At 39.2% G+C, this 23,649-nt stretch overlaps 1 protein-coding gene across 1 annotated transcript; it reads right to left on the reverse strand.

Annotated features, from left to right (window-relative positions):
- Positions 1–82: 82 nt before the first annotated feature.
- mrasa (muscle RAS oncogene homolog a) lies at positions 83–22,622 on the reverse strand. Its single transcript, XM_083921172.1, has 6 exons — positions 22,492–22,622; positions 9,910–10,169; positions 8,006–8,159; positions 6,570–6,669; positions 5,315–5,394; positions 83–4,215 (listed from the first exon to the last, which is right to left on the reverse strand). The coding sequence occupies exons 2-6, from the start codon at positions 10,100–10,102 to the stop codon at positions 4,116–4,118; spliced, it is 627 nt and encodes a 208-aa protein (XP_083777298.1). The 5' UTR covers positions 10,103–10,169; positions 22,492–22,622; the 3' UTR covers positions 83–4,115.
- Positions 22,623–23,649: the final 1,027 nt, after the last annotated feature.

Here is a 23,649-nt window from a genome sequence, read left to right on the forward strand (position 1 = left end):
AATATATTTGACCCCTGAGGCTAGATAAAAAGGCCACAGTAAGTTTGTGCCTGGTCTAGCTCCTCAGTCTGACACAGCCAGTATGAACACAACAGACCTGTCCAAAAACACACATTACACAACATGACTTGTAATCAAAATCTAAAGTTGCACCCTTACTGCCACATACTGAAGAAGTTTCAGGACATACAGGACTCAAATCAATTGCATAACTTCAACAACACTTGGTGTCCATTTTATAAGAATGCTACCGGTCCAATTAATGAAACAACAGTGCTCAGTTTAGCGCACATGTGATCCAGGTTCAAATTATATTTCTTACATTCACTTTCGGCATTTGTATTTGGTCTGCCTGAAATGTGAAGACGGTGCAATACATCAGCAGGTTTATATTAAACAGGGTTCCCCGTGCATCTTCCAACAGCATGTGGCTGAATCAGGTGTCTGTGAACTCAAAAAGAGAGAACTTCCAAAGGGAAAAGAGAGGGCTGGAGCGCATGGTGCCGTCTGATTGCCCCATTAAAGGCTAAACATTAATCAGAGTGCTCCAGTTCCCTCTTTTCCCTTTGAAAATCAGCAGGTTTCTTTGTGCCAGCCATAATGATTCATTTATTTCAAACTGTATTTTGGACTGCAACCCAAAAAGTCAACTAGAAGACACCTGCCTGCATCATAAGCTCAGTCTACTTTAAGGAATTGAGACAATTTTGGAAATACGCTTATTCTCTCTTGCCAGTTTGATGATAAGATCAATACCTTGCTAGGGTCCCACATGCCGGAAAGCTACGTTTAGCATAAAGACTGAAAACAGGGGAAATAGCTAGACTGGCCCTGTCCAAAGGTAAGAAATAATCCGCTTATAACCACAAAGTATAGATTAAACAAAATCAATTGAATTTACAGTAAGGCTAGGTTTAGGTGACAGATGGCCCCTGGGTAGAGCATGCAGGTGTCATGTAGCCGGTCCATAATTAGGTCATGAACAAGCGCGACTCTTGACGTTGTATAAATATCTGACGATTTCGGTGTCAGCCCTTACTGACAGAAGTTCCTGAAACTTCTCTCCAGTTAAACATTTTCATTGTTGTGTTTATCTAAATGACCCTTTTTCTTCTTCTTCTTCTTCTTCAACCTCTGTTTGTTTTCTTCCGGTTTCGTGCTAGCCGCATGACAGAAACATCGTCAATGTGCCCACTCACTCTTCACACATGGACTCAATCAGACATAACACAGAATTTGTACAAGAAAGGTTTTTGCAGCGCATATTTGAAAGGGGTTTGAGCAAGCTTTAGAGGTGCTGGTTGGCTGTTTTTTCCCTTCAGACAGAGCCAGACTGATGACTGTAGCTTGATATTTAATGTACCAATCTCTTTGAAAGCAAGAACATAGGCTTATTTCCCAAAATGTCAAATTATTTCTTTAAGAAATTTCACATTGAACAAGAAACATTAAAAAAAAAAACTTTTCTGGTATTGCCCCATGTGTGATTCCGTTTTCTTGTGAGGCCATCCACACGAGCTCCAGTAACAAACATGTTGTCATGCTTTTTTTTCCAGCTCAGGATCAAACTCAGTTTCTTTATCTTGGTCCACGACACATTTATACGTGGGTTCGAAGGCAAAAGGCCTATGACCCACTGAGAGTCCCAAAGAAAATAAAAGATACAAAAGGGGGGTCTTTATCTTTTTGTCCAGGTCTGGGACACGCTGAGGTAACATAGACAGTAATAAATTATTCAGTTGTTTTAAAAAACACTTTGCAAGAATCATATCAATAATTCATATCAATAATACAAAATGGTATCAAACATACATGATGCAACATTTTCAAACATTCACTTTTTTTTCTCCCCCCCCCGCCCACGATCCTGAGTCCGTTGTTTTGTTGCTCAATGATCCGTACTCCAATGTTTTCTGTCCTTCTCTGGACGCTCTTTGTGAAGTCCCTTTAACAGTAGATGTAGATTAACACTGATGTCCTCCTGTTGCTGAGGTTGGTTTACATCTTCCACGCTGAGGTGAATTTGTGTGGCATTCGGTAAATGAGTTTTTTTCATTCTCAACCTCCTTAAATCAAAACTGATTAACAGAACGTTCCTTTCGATACCTTTCCAATGATTAAATTCATATCGATGTAATCTCTGTCACAATCATCGCCAAGGAAACAGGCATACATAGGCACGCAGGGCTACAACACTAATTGCCTATTTGCTTGGTTTTGTTATTCGATTTCACATTCAAAAATCGTTTTTGACCGTGCCTTTCATTTCACTTACAGGTTTCAACAGAAAACAACATGCCAATAGGAAAGTCAGAAATTGTATTAAAAGTGCAAAAATGTATTCCTTCAAGAGACGGTATTCATCCAGACAAAAACAAAAAGTTGTCCACCGAAACTTTAGTGCGTTAACAGTACAAGCCATTTCATAGGTTATTAAATTGTACATTCCTATCCATCTCACGACGACAGACATGGATATACTGAATGTCTTGTTGCTTCGAGTGTGTGGTTTTTCCTACAACTAAAATGAGTCTGTAGCTAGGTTAACATGGCTTTAAGCCCTGGGAGCATCACACTGCCTGGTTCAGAGAGGCGCTGATGTATGCCAGGGCTACATATGGATCCCCAAATTAAAAGGAGTGTTCTCCTTTACTGAGCATGATTCGTTGTCCTGAATTCAGCAATGCATTGGGAAAAAAAGCCCCTAGATTGAAATAAAGTGACATCACATTATTTTGGTTAGTGGCCAGTGCAAATCATCTTCTCCAGCCTGCTTCACATTTGAAACATGAAGCTCTCTTTATCCCTTATCTATTTGATTTCATGAAGAATTTCTTTAGGATCTTTTGTAAAACAGCATTGAATTTGTTTACATTGCCACCTATAATTAGTTGTTTTTTTTTAAATCACAAATATAATTGTAATTTTATATATTTTTTTAGATATAAAAACACAGAAAGAAACTTGTTTTAAAGAGAATCTGTTAAGACTATAAAGACAAAGAAATATCAGGGTTATTGCCCATACAGTACTGATGAAGACTGCACTCTTCGTCCCAATGAGAATGACTGAGGAGGCAACCTTAACACTTGATGTAAAGTGGCTCTGATATACTGTTTCTTTATGATGGGAAAAGGAGTGTCTGTAAACACATCAGTGACACTTCAGTGTTGGTATAAACCCTGTTATGTTTACATTTAAGCGTAACCACATACTACACCGACCATTCTTACTCTCGTTTACAATTATAATATTTAAACACTTCAATTCTATTCAACAAGTTGATAGCGCTCACCTGTTTTACGATATGACATTCTTTCAGCGTCACGTCACATTTCTCTCGCTTGCTACGACACGTTCTTACGTCCTCTGAACTGACATTTCAAAACCAGAGCATCGGCTGAGTTAACGCCGCGCTCACAGTTCACTCATCGACGACACCATGGGACTTCTATTTTCTCTACCAAAATCACTGCCACTGCTCTCACATTCATCAACCATTCCCTTATGAAGCACACTCTACAACGAGAGAGCGCAGACCACATATGTAAATATATCACAGGCGCTTTGCTTCCAGAAATTGTAGGAGAGGAAGGTGATGACCTCATAGGCTGTTGAAAAACGAGGCACCGTTTTGAGTCAGGTCCTCCCTTTTTCCTCCTTTTCTCAAGACGTCAAAAAATTTCCAATATCAAGATGATTCTGATCCCTGGCTCCTTCCGCCCCGCTCACAGTCAGTCGTCTAGTGCCACATTTGAAATTAAATTCAAAAATTCCACTTGATTGAGAAACAGTTCAGTGACACTGTAGTTTTGTGTTCAAAAGAGATGGGAGGGATGGGGATAGACCTTTGAAAGGGACCGTAAAATGAGGAGAGAGGGAACAGCACTAATTCCAAGGCATTGTGAAGGGTGAGGGGACACATCAGTCCAACATTTCAGATGCACTTCCCCTTTCCGTCACCCTGTATCCATCCAGCCATTCATCTACTCCCCTCCCCCCATTTTGTGCTCCAGAAGTTAACCACTGCTGGGGGAGTTCCCTGACATCCAAATGGTATGTGGGTGTGCGTGTGGGTGTGTGTAGGTTATGAATGATAAACAGGACGAGGGAGGTCACAATATGGCGCAGTGGAACCTGTGGGAACCTGCTGAACGTTCAGCTCTCCATTTCATCTTCTTTTTCTTCTTCTGGTTTCGCTCTGGCACCTGCTGCCTGTGGGTGTGGAGAAAGAAAAACAGAAACGACTTATAGCTTTTTCTGACAGCTTACAGTGCTTTAATAATTTTTGGCTTAGAATGTTTAATCTATCATCGAGGCGAGTTCAATTCAACATTCTAGGAAATATGTTTATTTGCATTAGTAGTGGACAAGAACACTCTAGTCACACTCTGTCTATAGAGTAAATATGAAGCTCCTGCCAGCAGCCCATTAGCTTAGCTTAGCATAGAACCCAAATGCTGTGTGCGTGTATGTAAGCCTAGTCTGTGTTCGTTTTTCTCACTGGAACTCGTTCATTTTGCACTAAAGTTGTCAATAAAAGGAGAAAAGAATCTGTACCTTTTTTTGGGTCAAGTAATTAAGTCACAAAGGAGAATGCAAAAATATATCTTGATATACAAATGAGTCACACCAAGCTGATCAATAGTATCACCTCTTAGATACTTTACATTAAACATTGTATAACTACATTTTCAAGGCAACTATGGCATATTACACAAGCACAAAGAAAAGACTCTTTCTGCCTGAACTGCTGAAGCATAAGTCAAACTAAAAAGCACAACCCTTGTGTCTTTAGCCATCCTCTGTATGACTGGTTTTCCACAGTCCGACCACAAGAGGGCAATGTTGATTCATCAATCAGCTCTTCTCTTTTTTCATAATGTACCAAAAACAGACATTTCCTCATGAGCCAATTACAGACCTACCATGTGGACAATGATAAAGCTGTGGTATCTGAGTACAGGCTCTAGAACAAAATGACATGTCTACTTGTTGCGTATTGGTCCTTTCAACAAGAGAAGGCTTTAACAGGATTCTTCTTTGCTTGTCCACTCTTCCTAAAAACATGTTCACTGCCTTCGCATACCAGCATACCACTCTCTCTGTGCCACCAACCTCTAAAGAAGTGAAATACACACTGGGAAAAAGGGTGACACACTATGAGTTGGGACTATTTTATTAGATGTATTTTAGTTTGTAAATAAGAGTGCAAAGGGCCAATCACTCCTCTCCTAGATCAGTTCTGTTACTGGCTTGGCACAGTTTGAACTCATGAAAACATGAGAATAGACAGAAGTGAACCTGGAGTTACCTTATAACACGAACCAGCTCATGAAAGGCTTTGTCCACATTCATTGGAGGATCCTTGGCACTGGTTTCAATGTAAGTTATCTGAAGAAAACAAGCAGAAATATAATTAGTCATTCACTGAAATATGAAATAACCATTTTGGTTGAATAGCTACATGTATATAGTATAGGAGAGACACAGAACCTTAATCAGTGAAAACACCAATTCAATACACAAAAACCCACTTAATTCAATCTCACAGCAGACAAAGACTGAGACAGATGTTCTCTCACACATAGCAGTCAGTGTTGAATCAACTGTGTCTGATGCTAGTCCGTGTGGAAACACCCCCAGGTGTTGTTCGCTGGGCTGCATATAATCACTTTGAAAGTGCAAAAAAAATTTTTTTTAAAAAGGCCCTTGGATCCAAAATAGAAAATAAAATAAAGTGTGATATACATAAATGAAAAAAACAAGGTGTCACATCCCTGGAATTAGAAGATAATGTATGTGTCTGTGTCTGGGTGAGCTGTCATTTCTCTGAATCCCTCTGGACCAAACTCATTTAACACCACAGGGAGAAAGTAAAACTTCTCTCGGACGGGAAAATTAGTGCAGGCTTTATTTCACAGTCTGCCTGCTTTGGCCTGTTTCAGTGGTCAGGCTGTGTTCATTGAGAGTATGTCCACACACACGTGCCAGTAACATTTGTAAACACACATTTTTCTGTCCGTTTCAGCAAAACTAAAATAATCTAGAATGTGCCTCTGGGAGCAATGAATCATGTAACCATCTAGTTAACAAAGTATAAGAAGTAGAGGTTGAAAACAAGTCGCCATGGTCATCTAACAAACTGCCAGAGAAAAATCAAGAGAGGTCTTCAGGACTGTGGTTCAACTGGGCAAGTTTGAATTGTTTTTTCATGTCAGCTAGTATTGGTGATTTTTCATGGTGTGAGTATCCAGGAAGACGCAGTCAGAGGAAACAGCTGATCAGTCATGTGAGAGAAATGTTTGCTACGTCAGAACTTATTCGGCAAAGGCATTTTCATATCCTATTTAATGCAACAACAAGTTTTACCAAATACAGCCCTTTCCATCCAGCTTTTTTAATATTTAATACTTCTAATGAGTATAAAAATATGTTAATGGAAACACTGCTGCTTTAGAAATGTGTCTCTGTAGTGCACACAGGCACATGTAAAATCTCTGTTAGAAACTCAGTTAAAGAAAAAAATTGTTTCATAGAAAAAGCCCACAATGAGGTTTATTACTTACGTTATGTTTTGCAGCCATCTCTTGACCCTGTTCAGCGGTGACCTTTCTCAGGTGGACCAAGTCCACTTTGTTTGCTACCAACACCATGGGGAAGGCCTCCCTGAGAAGAAAAGGGCACGCACAATCTCAGGTATCCCTGTATAACTGGATAAAACATTTACAAACCACATGCAGTGGTTTCAAAAAAGGTTTAAAAGTGAGTCCTGGTCTTGAGACTCTTTTAAAGCCCTGATAACATGTAGATTAGAAAGATCACATGCTTCACAACTGCTTCACGAGGTGATAGATGTCTGCAACACTCAAATTTTGTAGAAAAAATAGCTTCAGTAGAGCGCCACTAAATATAGACATACAGCCACTTGCTCAGTTCCAGTTTCTATTTTTGTTCCATCTCAAGCTCATTTTTATTGGCTAACGTCAGTCACTGTCAGGGAACAGATGCATCGTTTCTCTCACAACACGACTGAATAGAATTTTGGAAACGCATCTGATGTTCGGCAAAACTCATCTGCAGCTTATGGAAAGTGAAGAGGAACGAGATCCTATTCCTTAATCATTCTAATCCTGAAACATATGACAACAATAACCAACGAGCCAACTAAACCATGCATGCGAGTCAGCAAAACTCAAACTGACCTGACTGTGGCAGGCAGAGTTTGGCCTTATATGAGGAGAACTATTCTTCAAAATGCCAAATAGATTAAATACTTTGAATTTTAGTGTGTGCGGTATCTTTAAATTAGTCATGATATGTGCATTGCCAAATCTGGGCACATCAGAAGATGATATGATGAGCTCACCGGGCCTTAAAAATGATTTCTTACTGGGTCTTATTTTAGGAGTTTTTGCAGCTGAATCAAAAGAATGGAATTCAAACGATAAAACAACATTAGTGGTCAGAAGTAATCAGATTCCCATATTACCATATTGTAAATTCCTGGTTTTATTTAGTTACAACCAGTCTGATGATCAGTCTTACACCACTGTGACAAAGGTTGTTGACAAAAGAACCATGTTCTTCAAACAGAAAGGGAATGCTCAGCAGATGTTCGCATATTTTGACAAATGTAGTAATCCAATAAGGACTTAATTTGCTTAAGGACTTCAATTCAGTGCTTTAAAAAAATATCAAAATATCAGGCTAATTGGACAGACTGGATTGATTGGTCTCATTTGTCAAATATAGAAAACGAACCAGCTGTGGGCTTATTGTGCATACCATCTCACACACAACCCCTGTCAAATGATTTCACTGGGCTAGAGTTATTGACACGTGCTTTACATTAAATCATAACAGGACATCATCTAAGAGTCAACAGACAGGAGTTTTGTACAGTCGGAATGCCGAATTCATTTCTGAATCGGTTTTCCTTTGTTGCGTTTGTGCACAGAGAAAAGTGGTTTCTGCGTTGCTCAGCTAGACGGTTGTAACCTACCTGTCTTTGACCCGTAGAATGAGCTGATGGAATCGGTCAACATGCTCAAAGCTGGCCTTGTCTGTCACAGAGAAGACGATGAGGAAGCCATCCCCTGTCCTCATATACTGCTCCCTCATCGCACTGAACTCCTCCTGGCCGGCTGTGTCCAGCACTGCCAAGATGGAGGGACACAAATGTATTACTTTAGATGGAAGGGAATCTCTCTTACTCACTTTGCCATTTAAAAACACACCAAGATTATGTAGGTATTGGATGTGGGCTTTTTGGCATATTGTACTGTGTATTCTGTCAAGGTAAGTCAGTATATTGGTGTGATCCCATCGCAAAATGGTCTCTGGTTTTTATTTGATTTTACCACCTCCACGTCCAATTCAACTCAATTGTACTTTTTCTTATTCCCTTCGGCTCAATTCTTGAATGAGAATAATTTTTTTCAAAACAAGTCTCTGCTTGAATGAATGAGAAATTCTACAATAAGCTTATTGTGCAAAGTGCACATGTTTTGGCCTGTGTGCAAACAGTAAATACAATTGTCTACAATAACCACTTGCAAACAGCTTGCTGATAAAAATTGATTAAAGTAATTATACTATTCACAACTTCTAAACGTTTTGTTTTTTTCATCATTTGGACCATCATGGGCAAAATGATCCATTCAATTATCAAAATTCTTATTTCATAAGAGGTGGTATAATTTGTTGTTTTTTGCTGAACTACTGCAGGTGTCAGCACCCCCGTGACCCCTTTAGGGACAAGCAGTTGATAAATGGATGGATGGATGGACCGCATTTGTCATTGTCTTTTGCGTGTTTTTTGGTTGTGATGTAATTATTATTTTTTAAAACACTATGTTTATTGGGTTTTCATTTCCTTTACATACAGAAATAGAGGACAATCAGTACAAAACATATATTGCAAACAACATTAACCATGACCCTCCACCCCATAAATGTGCGTGTCCTTTTTCTGTGTACTAGAGCATTGCGCAGAAAACTTCTAACTTCTGTTGAAATCAGAATCTAAAAAGCTCAGTGCAGAACACAAAAGCATCCAGCGGTCAGCCGTCAGAAGTAGAATAAAACACAGATTTCTTTATAAGAAACATGTCCAGGTAAAATCATTTTTAAAAAAAAGAACATCTAAAAATTTTGAAGATTAGGGCTCACATAGTGACAAAACAACCTTTTGTCATTGTGGTGGAAATGGCCAATTTATTGACACAATAAATCGTTTTAAGCATGGATACAATGTTTTGGGTTAGAGCCTTTTGCAACTTTTGATTCCCATGAAACAATAGTTTGATAGTTGCACTTACAGTTTAAAGAATGCTTAGGCTATTTAAAAAACAATGAGCCAAAATTGAGAAAACTGTAATTAGGTACTTATCAAGCACCCTAAATCCATTCAAAGCTGCCTTAAAGAGCGAGATTTATTCCAAATATTAATTGCTGAACCCCTTCTAACCAAAAGCATTGGTACATGTGTTTACTAATGGCTATAAACTGGCCCAATTTGCAGAAATCAATGAACAATGACATTGTGCAATTCCGTTACTGTGGCCAATTTTCTGAAAGTACATTCAGTATAAGAGTCATAAAATCAAAGAATGACGCATACATTTCTTTCACACACAACAGCACTGCCTTGTTCTAAATGTTGTTAATTCTTTCAGGGAATTGCCAGTACAGAGTTTGGAGGAAACAGCAACCACTGGAATGTAGTAAAAAAGGCAAAAACCTGTTTTCAAACAACTAATTTAAATATTCTCTCATTGCTCAATGATGGAAATGTTTGATTGAAACCAAATTTGTTTTTCTTTTTTAAAAAGACAGAATGGAGAGATGGGATCATTTTCAACTGCTGTCTGATTCATTTCATATGAACGTTACATTGCTACTCACCATCCAGTATTGCCCACTGTCCATCTATCTCTGTGTGTTTGAGATACGAGTCCTCTATCGTGGGATCATAGTCCGGCACAAAGATCTTCTGGAAAAATTGGATGGTGAGGGCACTCTTTCCAACGCCACCATCCCCCACCACCACCAGCTTGTAGGTTGGCAGGTTGTCACTTGGCAGGGCACTAGTCGCCATGGCTACCTCGACAGTGGTGGTAAAAGGTGAGAACTAGGCTAGATGGTGGCAGAGGAGACACACCTGGCTGAAATGAAGGAGCAAAGAGAGAGAGAGACAAAGAAAGAAAAAGGGGTTGACAATAGAGAGGGGAGGGAACAAAAGACGGAGTGAGAGAGAACAAGGGAGAGAGATGTTAAGGTGTTTTGTTGCAGCTGCTTTCTCATCACCATGGAGACCACAGCTAGGAGTTGTGGATCAAAAGGAAAGGAGCAGAAAAAGGAAAAAAAAAATACTACAAAAATAGAGTGGCCAAGAGAGAGAGTTCAGCACCCCATAAGCCATCCTAAAACCCATATTTCCATAGCTGGGTGTTAATAATTCAGATTCTAAGTTGCACCAGAGAAGGACAACAAGCTGAATAACAAATGGGATTTTACAACATGGCAGAATAATGGAAAGAAGTTGAATTAAAACATGTTGAAGTGGAACAATTGACTTTTTTTATAGGGAAGCTGTTTTTTTTCCACTCCCTTTTCAGTTTTTTTTCTCATTTGCTTTGGCTGATTTCTCGAATGACAGTTGAAGTCATCAAAACAATATGAAATCCTTCACAACATTGTGTTACTCGTGCACGACAGAAACAGAGCCTTTATCATTCTTTGTTACGGTTTGCAAATGCTTTTAGGGCAAATGAATAAGCACAGTTGTCTACAGTTTGAACAATAATTGGTTGTATATGTCTTTGTGATCAAAACAGATTGTTTCTTATCCGTCGAATAGTTTTACTCTCCAAAATATGTCAGAATTATTTCATAGTTTAAGCAAAATAGTCCATCGAATTGTCAAAATCTGACAGCAGAAGCGTGCAGAGGATAATTTATAGCAGATACGGCGACTTGTCCTCTGTTTTATTGGGAAGGGGAGCATTACTGCAGGTGTGAGGTTGAAGAGAATCTCTTTCCAAACAGACCAGAGGGACAGGATGCCCAGCAATGTGACTTTAGTTTGTTCCTACTGCATAGTAGTTTCATGTTTCGTTCCCACAGTAGCCTGTAATGGCATTGTTTTTATATAGATAGGCTAAAAACATTTGAATTTTCTTCCTACTGTATTGTAGTATGACCATTACAGGAGAAATAAAATTCCTGGAAAAAAATGTAATTACAAAGTGGAATTTGATACCTTGTCCTCTTGAAATCAGCTTCTCAAGATTGGTCTGGTACAGCGAGAGTGAAACAGCGAAAACATGTAGAACAAGGCTGAAATGAGAAGACGAGGAACACTTCCAGGGTCCACTGTCCAGAGTCTGACAAACAGCTGAACATTTTCACCACCTTGATTTTCACGATGTCAAGGGAACGTGTCATTTTGGTGGCAATTACTTTTTCATTGAGGCAAAAACTCCATTTTGACAGAAGAATTCAAGGTTTCTGGTGAGTTGCAGCCTTTTGCAGGTTAACTGTAGAGTTAGGCTGCACATATGGGCCATTTTGTGAAACTCATCTTCAATGCTGAGAACTTCAAAAATGTTCAAAACAATTGAGGAAAAACTGCAATACAGTGAGTTGTCCAGGAGCTTATGTCTAACATCTTTTACAGGGACTGCATCTTATGGGGACTACTGTTTTGACATGAGTATTTATGCAAAATAGGCAGGCATTAAACCACAGAACCCTGCAGAGTTCTGTGACAGGGCAAGTAGCAACAAAGAGCCCAACTCATATTTACTAATAGGATCATACATGTATATGTTGTGGGGCACTAGGAGTGTCATGAATCATTTTATTTAAAAAAATAAAAAGGATTCAACAATTACCTGATTGGCCACTATTTGAGACATGAGACGGAGTCGTCATTTTTCTTTTTATGGTGCACATGGAACTGACACTGTCCTATTCTCAGCCCCTGTAAGCCAAGCCTTAGCCAAACCATGGTTTGCCAAGCTGTGATCATATTCTACTGTGGCAGTAACATGTCCAGATATGCTGCAATGCACCAGCAAAGACAGCAGAGAACACTTTCAGTAAGTTAACATGGATGTTAACCATGCTGAATTTCAAATAAAAAACTTAAAAAACAAAACTAAAAAACTAAAAAAAAAGGCAAATGTTTTATGAGGATGAAACTTAGTTCAACTAGTTTGTTAGAGCTCAAGGATACATCCATATGCTTTTGGTAGGTAACACTGAAATGTAATATTACTTTGTTTGTTTACAGGAAACCTCCACACCTTTAAAGATACAAACATTTTCTGTGGCTGCTGCTTCATATTATGTTGAAAACCACAAACGCCTTTTATTGTGAGGCAGGAAATGCAGCAGCATTTGCAATCAATATTAGCTGTGATATCTTTCGAATCTAAAATAAAACACACACACACGATGCCTATTTTTTTGAGGCACCAGAAGCACTGAGCCCGAGCCACCTTAGGTTGTGGTGCTGTGACTCTTCCGGAACTAATGGGGGCAGTATAGTGGGGGTTCAAGTCATACTTGCATTCAGAAGTAGGAGGTCACGATGAAGTGAAACTCACATGGCATTACTTCCACATGGGGTTGGAAGTGAATTATGGCAATGGCTTCAAGAGTTGTGTATGGAAGTACTTTGCATTTGAGGCAGACGACCATGGTGTTTTCATGTTATCAAAACTTGGCATCTAGACTCATGTAATTTCACTGGAATTGGCACAGACTACTGAATTTTTGGTACCGTGATATCTCCTACTTCCGACCACCCTACTTTCTGTGCACTTGCTCAGACCACCACCATCTTTAAAATCAGCCTTCATTTTGATCCCAACAACAAAACATTACAGGTCTTTGGTAAAGTTATGGGGCCAGGGTCGTAAAGTAGCGTGGCCTCTTCCCTATTTTTTTCCCCCCCAACGGTTGCACAGCTTAAACCCATTTTCAACTTGGCGGTCATTTTTATCTCAACTACACAAAGATATGTGTCCACAAACGGACAAACACCAGGCAAAAAACTCAAGACCACCTTTTTGGTATTTACCACGACAGAAGTAGGGTTGTAGGAAACAGGCCTTCTAGAAAAGCACTAATACTGTTCTCAGGTGTTGGCTCTAATCAAAGCCACTCACAGAATGGATATTACAACTGTATGGAAAAGCAGCTAAAGCAAGCCTACAGTAGGAAAGCCTGGTTTGGCCATTGAGCAAAAAACAGCCCAATGACATCTACTCTCAGTAGCCCAGTATACCCAGAGAGCCAGCAGAGAAATGTGATAGCTTCAATATTGATGGATAACTGTAGTTTGTAATTATGGCTTTTTGAAAACAAAAATAAACATCCATCTTGCTAGAATATGAGCGGTTTAACAGGAGAGAAGAGTATTTTTTTCCACAAGTGAAGTACAGCGCAGGCTCAATAAGAAAATCTATTTCAACATTTGCGAATGATCCAGATGCAGCGTGTGCTTACACATCAGGGGAACAGCTTGTACAGTACTTAACAAACGTGTTGTTTTTTTATTAGTCTCAGCCCTTTTTGAGAGTCTTACATTCATACAATAATACGGTAAACTGAAACAGAAGAGTGAGGGAAAGGAAGCAAGGGTACACAAGGACAAAGTTGATTAATGCTGGGGACATTTCAGCCTCCATAAGTAGCTGCAAAGTGAGCATGTGGTGCTTTCACACTTCTCTCTGGTACAGTCAAGCTGTGGACCCAGACCCAGACCCAGTATGAGTGAGATGGAGGCAGCTGCCCAGAAGAAGAGAGGCCTTGGCTACGACAACATTAACTTCTGTTCAATAAAGCGTTGCTTGATAGTATATGGGGGGGGGGGGGGGGGGGGGGGGTGTACTAGTCAGTTTAATGGAGGAGAGAGGAGACAGTGGTCTGTGCATCTGACTGTTGTCTTTATTTACACACCGTAAAGTTATCAAGCCGCTCTTATGCTGTGCATGCGAAACTTTCACAGATAAAACAGGTACTTTTAAATACAGACATACAAAGACAGTACCTTAAGTTTCACTATGATAAATGACATATCTCAAGTAAGTTTCTGCAAGTCAAAACAAATGTATTTGTTTGCTGCTATATAAATTCTCTAACAATTCCTGATTCGAAGGTTCTTAGGTAAGAATCTGTACATGTAGAGTTTACTTTAAAGGAGGGCTGCATATGGCCAAAGTGATGATTGCAATTACTCTCTCCTATTGTGGGGACAAAATATTTTTTATTGCACTTTAAATAAACAGATTTCACTTTCATTTTACGCTACATTTCTGCTAATTAACAAATATTCGCATGATAATATGACTTGGCAACATAAAATTCTCTCTTCACCTTCTGCTCCAGAATTTTGATGTTGGTTTTACCTGTCTGCTATCTGTTGTATATTACTATTCTACTCTGGACTGCAGCCACAAACGTTAAGGAATGTTTTTACCACGACAGAAGTAGGGTTGTACTACAGCGATAAGACATTAAACCTAAAGTGAAGCCAAAACATCTGTATCACCTCCTGCTGGCTGGCTATTTGTTTAGGAAGTGCTTGATTTGATATGCAGTGGATTTTTGTGTGTTTATTTAATAATGGGAAAACTGAATCGTGATTGCAATTAATGTTTGATTAATTGTGCTGCCCTACTTTAAAAACATTTTGGGAGTAATGTTATTTAAATGCGATATGTAATAAATAGGTAAAAACATGTAAACCACTAATCCAACCACTCGTGCTCCACAATATTCATACACATTTTAAATCAAACAAATTTGAAAGAAAACTAATCTAATCCATTTTACTGTGAAACCTTTGGATTTCTGTTTCTCATGAAACTGTTGCGACAGTCAAGCAGACAAAAAAGCACATTCAGTCACTACTAGCACCCCACCAACACCACCCACGCACCCCATTCCTCCTTCATCCACCAGGAAACAGCTGTCAGCTGGCTACAGTCCATCCTTTCCTGCCCAACACAATAGAGGGAAGGAAGATGTTTCCTTCCTTTCCAAAGCCAGCCAGCCAATCATTCAGTCTGTAGCAGTCAGCCAGCCAGGTTGGGCAAAAAAATTCCCAAGCCAAATCCCTGATGTTGAAATGCCTCTGCAGTCAGTCAGTTGGCTGGCTGTCGTAAAGTAAATGTGTATGCACAATACCATTTCACGTGGCACCGCCTTAGACAGACTTTCAGTGTCAACAAAAACACAAAAACACAACACAAAAGCTTGAGAAGCACCATGTACATGCCAGCAGTTGTGGTTTCTACGCCACGCTGTGTGGCATAGCAGAAGACAGGTCAGGTCACGACCTGGTGTGTCAGTACTTTCCTCTGGGAGTCTACTTGGTGAAGGGCACAATTCCCTGAAACACCACTCACCATTCTGTGAGACTAAAATAATCCACAGACACCAATTAAACCAGATTCCTCTGGGAGTAGAAGCTTCATAGAGGAAATTGTATTATGTGCTCAACCAAAGCTAGTCATCTGACCAATGTGGCTGGCTGTAGGACTTTCCAAACTATGGTGTTTCAGAGGGCCAACCGAGGCTGTATGAAGACATACTTACAGTATTGTACACAACACTCACCGTGTTCACACTAATGTCGCTGAATCTGAATCCTTTCCCCTCAGATTTGGCCATTCATCCACATTAAGCTGGCATTTTGCAACACTTAAAATTTAACTTTTCAATAAAGAAATTCCTTTCCAGAGGAGCTGAATCCAAATATAGTAGTATTGTGTTCTGTGGACAAGAGCAATGGAGTCGGTCCAACAAAGTTACGGATGTCTTAATCATGCACCTACCTCTATGAAATAGCAACATTAAGTCAGGGATAATGCCTGAATGAGGCAATTCTTGAGTATGGACACAACAAAGGCAATATAGCAATTATCCACAGCAGGACATTAGCCTTCATTTTTTTTGTTTCTTTCTTGATGCAAACCCAATGTTCATTAATTAAAGAAACCTTGATTTATATTCTGCAAAACGGTTTTACATCAAACCAGCAACAGATGTATGAAGGACCACAAAGCATGGAAATCATTATATAAAGCCTCTTTTGCATGTTGTTTCGCTTGAGGTTTCTCCTCATCCGATGTGACAGCTAGAGGACCAGTGACATCTTCTGTCAATCAGCAACGCCTCCACTAAACTGACATTACTTACTTAACAAATAAAATAACAGAAGCAGCTGGTGTGTTTTAAGCTTCATACATGTTCTCACCATGACTCCATAAAGCCTCCCTGGGCTCTTGAGAAGTGGTTAGTTCCTTCCTTGGGAAAGGATAAAGGCACTTCCCTCTTCACATGGGAACAAAGCAGCAACACATCTCACAGAGCAGGAATAAGGAAGAACACAGTGGTACGCACCCCAGGCTGTACTGTAGCATTGACATCAACACTCATCGATCATTCAAAAAGGAGGTATTATGACACAGTTCACCAAGTTCAAAATGTACTGTCAAGTAGGGATGGGTGATATGACCAAAATCTCATATCAAGATATAGGTAATTTCATGTCCCAATAATATATATATCACAACACACCACATTTTCTTTAAAAATAATAACTATATATATATATATATATATATATGTATATATATTTGGCTAGATATAGATCAATCAAGGCGAACTGCAAAATATGTTTTCCCAGTACATTATTGGACTATTTCTTATTTTTATTTCTACTGTGAACGTAATAAATCAGGAAATTATTATTATTATTAAGACAAATAACTTCTGCAAAAAAAACTTGGGCATGTTTCATTTGTGTTGCTTCGCATGGTTTTCTTGTGCAGTAGCATCGTCTTTTTCTGTTTCCCTCCACAAATGTTTGATACTATTCTGATGCTTCTGATTGGTTCTTCTGTCATGTTTAAAATTGCAGCACCAGCCCCACCTGTTTGCCATTTGGATTTGCCTCTGGAGCATAGTTTGAGCGGCGACACAGTTGCGACAATGTCGGTTAAAAACGCATTCCAGTGCTGCAAGTATTAAAAACATTGCATGCAGTTATCAGATAAGGGGGCGAATATATTGTAATTGTGCAATGTAAGGAATATTTGCCTGCTGTATTGAAGACGTAATTTAGCCCCATATGTTGCTTGGTGGAGTACTAGTGGAAGTTTTTAAATTTGAAATGCAGTTGAATTGCCTTATAAGTTACCCTCTATCAAAGAGTGAGAAATAAATGGGGATTGTTCATAATGTCCCACTAAGGAAAGGACTTCTACTTGCCCTTTTTGCTGAGTATAGTCAATATCTGTGTCTGTGGCGACATTCCCGGGCTAGTTGCAAATAGGCCACCATGTTAGTGATGCTGCTGACACAGGTTGGTCTGCCAGCCAATCAAGTGTTATAGGAACATGTGTGTATGGATTTAAGAGGGGAACATATAGGGGGTGGACTACAAGTAGAGAGGTGAATGAGTTTCAATAAAGTTTACAAAAGAGCAAAAAAAGAAGTCAACACACATAGTGACCGTGAACGCGACAAGATGGAGGCTCTGATAGAATAGGCTCGTCTGCAGTTACATCTTACTGCCAAAGAGCCTATAAGTCTAAAAATGAGAAAATTGGTTAACAGTTGTTAACATTGATTCAAAAGAAGAAGTCGAAGTAAGTTCAGAGAAGTAATCAAAAAGTAATCAAATGTCATTAGTCACATTACCTTGATAAAGTAATTGAAATAGTTAATCTACAATTACATTTTCAAGAGGGTAATTTGTAATTGTACCACATACACTACCGTTCAAAAGTATGGGGTCACTTAGAAATGTCCTTATTTTTGAAAGAAAAGCACTGTTTTTTTAAACAGTGCTTTAAACTAATCTAAGTTTAAACTAATCTATACATTGCTAATGTGGTAAATGACTATTCTAGATGCAAATGTCTGTTTTTTGGTGCAATATCTACATAGGTGTATAGAGGCCCATTTCCAGCAACTATCACTCCAGTGTTCTAATGGTACAATGTGTTTGCTCATTGGGTCAGAAGGCTAATGGATGATTAGAAAACCCTTGTGCAATTATGTTAGCACAGCTGAAAACAGTTTAGCTGGTTAGAGAAGCTATAAAACTGACCTTCCTTTGGGCTAGTTGAGTATCTGGAGCATCACATTTGTGGGGACGATTAAACGCTCAAAATGGCCAGAAAAAGAGAACTTTCATGTGAAACTCAACAATCTATTCTTGTTCTTAGAAATGAAGGCTATTCCATGCGAGAAATTGCCAAGAAACTGAAGATTTCCTACAACGGTGTGTACTACTCCCTTCAGAGAACAGCACAAACAGGCTCTAACCAGAGTAGAAAGAGAAGTGGGAGGCCCCGCTGCACAACTCAGCAAGAAGAAAAGTACATTAGAGTCTCTAGTTTGAGAAATAGACGCCTCACAGGTCCTCAACTGGCAGCTTCATTAAATAGTACCCGCAAAACGCCAGTGTCAACATCTACAGTGAAGAGGCGACTCCGGGATGCTGGCCTTCAGGGCAGAGTGGCAAAGAAAAAGCCATATCTGAGACTGGCCAATAAAAGAAAAAGATTAATATGGGCAAAATAACACAGACATTGGACAGAGGAAGAATACATTTCCTAAAATGTATTTCCTTCACAAAACAAAATGGCTCTCTGGATGAAGATGTATCTCTAGGGTTAGGTGATATGACGATGCTTATTGTGAAAACAATATAAAAATGGCTATCGTATATATTTATCTATATCGTTTCTATCGCAATGTCAAAAAAACAGCAGCCAAACTGCGTTAAGTTCATATCTACTTCAGTTGAACAATGCTTTACGTTCTGATCTTTGCACTTTATGTTCATTTTACACTAAAGTTCCTAATATACCATATTTTCCACACTATAAGGCGCATCTAAAAACCCTCAAATTTCTCAAAAGCCAACAGTGCGCCTTATAATCCGATGCGCCTTGTATATGGACCAATATTGAGCCACAAAAGGTCTCGCAACTACGGTAAGTAGCTGCCGACTCTATTTTCCCCGTAGAGGAAGTAACGCACGGTGCATGTTGAGATATATGACTGCGCGCAGCGTGCCGTTTCATTTCCATTTGTGTGTTTGTGTAAAGCCCCCAAAGGGGCTCCTGTTAAGAGACACGCTTACGACGCAGAGTTTAAACTCAAGGCCATTAGTCACGCAATAGAACACGGGAATAGAGCAGCAGCCAGAGAGTTTAACATTAACGAATCAATGGTGCGGAAGTGGAGGAAGCAACAAGACGACCTGCGCCAAGTAAAGAAAACTAAACAGAGTTTCCGAGGGAACAGAGCGAGATGGCTACAGTTGGAGGACAAACTCCAACAGTGGGTTGTTGAACAGAGAGCAGCAAGTAGAAGTGTCACAATCACTATTCGACTGAAGGCAACAGCGCTAGCACGCGAACTTAACATCAATGAATTTAGAGGCGGTCCTTAGCATAAACCCCAGCCTCGACTGTAGCGTCTATTCTATGCTCCTTATAATGTGGTGCGCCTTATATATGAAAAAAGTTTCAAACTAAGCCATTCATTGAAGGTGCGCCTTATAGTGCGGAAAATACAGTAATGAGAAAATACTCAGTACTTTTATTTTTACTTTACTTTTTTTCAAGTATTAAATTCACACAGGAGTATACACAAATAAGCTTTACCAAGTGATTTATCCTGTAGACTATTTATTTATTGAAGTACCAGAATTCATGCTTTATCATGATATGTCGTTATGGAGATATGAAGTTACCTATATCGGGACAGATGATTTTGGCCAAATCGCCCAGCCCTTATCTCTAGCATCACCTTCACACGAGAACAAATTCAGTGCGGTTTCCTTCCTGAGACAGTGTTTCAAACTAATGGTTACTGTAATGATCTGGTCATATCCGTTGATCTATTTCAGAAAATGAGGTAAGCAAAGTCACGAGCTTCATCACATTTCCTCCAATGATAAAAGACTTGATACCCGGATCTTTGAGGTCCAGTGCAACATTTGGCTGAGAGAACAAAGTACAGACAGCCGAACAGAGGGTTGTATATCAGGTCACATGAGTGTGGGTCAGCATCAATGACTAACTTGTCTCAGTCTCCAGTCTCACAGCATCATTTGAGAACCCATTTAGCCAAAAACGTACATTGATCTGTTTTTTTTGTTTTTTTTTCACAATACTGCGTAATTTTATGAAATGATCTGTGGATAAGGCTGCCATTCACACACACGACCCAAATATGTCACTAATGTACTGTGACTTGCTGGGGGCATTTCCTACTCTGATCTTTCCATTCATTAATTCTTAGAATTTACTTTTTTTCAGGCTTTTTTCTTTTTTTTAATTTCAATCAGTGCAAATGACATCATCGTGAGTGAACAACTACTAGACATCAGTAACACTGCATAAATGATTAAGCACTTGTTGCTGTATATGAATCATTATGTATTTGAACTGCATATCAAATGTTGATTATGAAGAAGATGTCTTTGAATGACAACAACCACATAACCTACCAGTAATCTATGGCATTTCTCGCACACATTGGACACCACTGACAGCAGTTAATGGCCAAGAATTAAAATAATTTAACATAGTTAGAGTGTAAATGTATAAGTCAGCGTAGCACAAAATGGGTTTCATGATCTCAATAATATGACCTGGCAATATTCAAGACTATCACTTAGGGTTGGTAAAAAAATAAATAAAATAATGGTATTGGAGGTAAACATATATAATGATGAAATTATCATGTTATTGTTCTAGAACACTTATCCAAATGTATGATTCTGAGCAAGCTGTGATTAAAAACTATGTAACTAAGAAAGTCTTGTGGTCTTATGTAATGCATAGCTTTGGACATAAATTCTATTTTTTATACGTGTACGTTCATCGACACCAAAAATAGAAAATACCCTAAAAATATCATATTTATTTCAACCACATCGACCATAAAAACTGGGAAATGTATATGCTCCATCAAGGAAATATCCAATCGCTTAAGAAATAAACTAATAAACATTAGTAAGTTAACATTAAGACAGTATGCTAGACTATAGGTTTTCTGATATTTCAAATTACATTTCACATTTAAGACTGAACAATAAAACTTGAATGCAAAACACTATTTTAGCTTTTGTTTGCTGCTCTAGTGTCTATCTCCATGGGTAGCCTTTCACTATCCCTGGAATATTATGGAATATTTTTTAATTTTATTCATCCAAATCACCACACAAGCCTGCTTTTCTACACCACAGGGCGACCTTGTGCTACACTGAAATATCGGAGGTGTCACCGGTAACACACCATATACATGCATGTGGAAAAATTACAACTCGCAGAAATCAATATTTAATAATAGCGTAATAGCCTATCAGGCCTCATACACATGGAACAGATGAGGCACTGTGTAGCCTTGGCTGGGTTTGAAACCCAGCACCCACCAATCATACAGAAGGTAATTTCCCCTGGTCAAAGGTCACAATTAAGCTTTAGGGAAATTGTGAAACAGCCTACAAACGTTATCTAACCAACAAGCAACGTCATCATCACCATCACCATCATCATCATCAGCAGCAGCAGCAGCAGCAGGAGCAGGGTTTGACATGTCCATGGAGTTATGGTGGAAGGATAAAGGGGGGATCTGTCCACAGCCAGCCAAATTATCTGGTGATTTCACTTTGCTATTAATAGTTAATAGTGTGTGTTTCTGTGTGTGTCTCTCTCTTTCTGCAGACCGAAGGGCTTCTGAATGATCTCATCCTATGATTTGATACATGAAGAATCTCTCTGTTCTCTCTGTCCAGCGGTTAAATCTGCACACACCATTCTGCTCCAGAGCTGGACACACACACACAGCGGTGTGGGTGTGTGTGTGTGTGTGTGTGTGTGTGTGTGTGTGTGTGTGTGTGTGTGTGCTGCATGTAAAAACACTTACATATAAGGAAGCTTTTAGGGTAATACCTTTTGACATACGTTAAAAGACAAGCATTGTGTTTTTATGTCGTCCCGGGAACATTTTTGACACACAGGCAAGGCCCATCTCTCTGTGTCTGTGTGTGTGTGTGTGTGTGTGTGTGTGTGTGTGTGTGTGTGAGAGAGAGAGAGAGAGAGAGAGAGAGAGAGAGAGCGGCCGTATGGAAAACCGACAGTAGCCGCCCCTGAATAACGGATTTCGGTTGCTTCATCTCTCTCTCTTGAACTTTGCCGCAAAAACGAATTTCCGCAAACTGAATACAGCCGTTCATATACTTAAATAAAACGAGCTAACTTCCCCATGGCCGTTTCCCGGGGTGTCATTAGACGAAATAACCCAGTGACAGTTAGCTAGCTACAGTGAAGTGTTGATACACTGAGAGTAGTTCATTTTTACATTTACGGTAGGAGCTGCCTACACTGTACGTGAATACAGACGGCCGCATTCACGACCTTCTCTGTCAGCAGGAAAGCTACTTACCGATATGAGTTTGGCTGTCGTGAACACAAAGAATGGTCCTCACACCGACATATTCCTCCTCATCTCTCTCTTCCTCGGCTTCGAACCACCGCCGCCCTTTCTCCGCAGACGGGAGTGTGCTCCTGCTCCCCACATCTGCGAGACAATACGTTCAATAGCTCATCTTTGTATTGCAACAGCTGATGCTATTAATAGAAAAGCCCCAAAGGGGGTGAACGCCGTTTTTTTGTGAAGGCATTAAAACATTAAATGTCGGTTTTCAGTGTAATATCATATTCATGTTTGAGAGCCACTGGAAAGCAACGTGTTCGGGTTTTTTTCATAGTGAATGTTTTGTGTTTACGCATTTTAACTCTCAGGAAGCAGTGACAGAGCCCCCCTTTTTTATGTGAAATGGACTGTTCCTTTAAGGCACTTCTTTAAAGGGTTAGTCCTGTCAAATTAGCCTATCTAATTTGAGGGGGACTAAATGGATTAATTCAAGGAAAATGTGTGTTTTTTGTTTGTTGAATCACTGATCAGTAAGTGTTCTAATTAGTTGATGGAGCCAACATTTCTAAATCAGCAATAGCTTAAATCAGGTTATGATTTTCATACTTTTCATATGTTTTTGTGTCCTGTTTTATGAGCCAACCAGATAAAACCTCTGCTGAAATCATTTGTTCAATTAGTACAAAGGCTTGTGACGCAGATATCCACAGCTGGCACACTCAGCAACAGATGAAGGTTAAAATAAATCATTTAAGGAAATTAGGTTTAAGCTGATGATTATTTTTTTCATTCACTCTTCCCGTTAACTGTTCATCTATCTTGTACTTTTTGCATTGCACAAAAAAATCACGCCAGCCAACATATTGTCCCTTACCTTTGACATGATGAAAATGAAATGACATGAGCACATTAGGTTTTTATTATGTGAAATGTGAGTCATTTCATGTGAAAACAACAACCCCACATGGAGTAAAGGATCTTGTAACATGTAAAATTATGTTTTTTAATGTGTTGACAGGTAGTTTATGAATTCACAAACAGTAAAGGCATATGTATTTGGGAACATTTATACAAAATAGGCAAAGGCAAATTCATTAACCAGAACATTAATAAATCAGAGAGCTTTTCACACAATACATATCTCATAATTACAAAAAAGCTGTACAT

The sequence above is a fragment of the Echiichthys vipera genome (genome assembly GCF_963691815.1).
Source record: "Echiichthys vipera genome assembly, chromosome: 10".
Classification (NCBI taxonomy): domain Eukaryota; kingdom Metazoa; phylum Chordata; class Actinopteri; order Perciformes; family Trachinidae; genus Echiichthys; species Echiichthys vipera.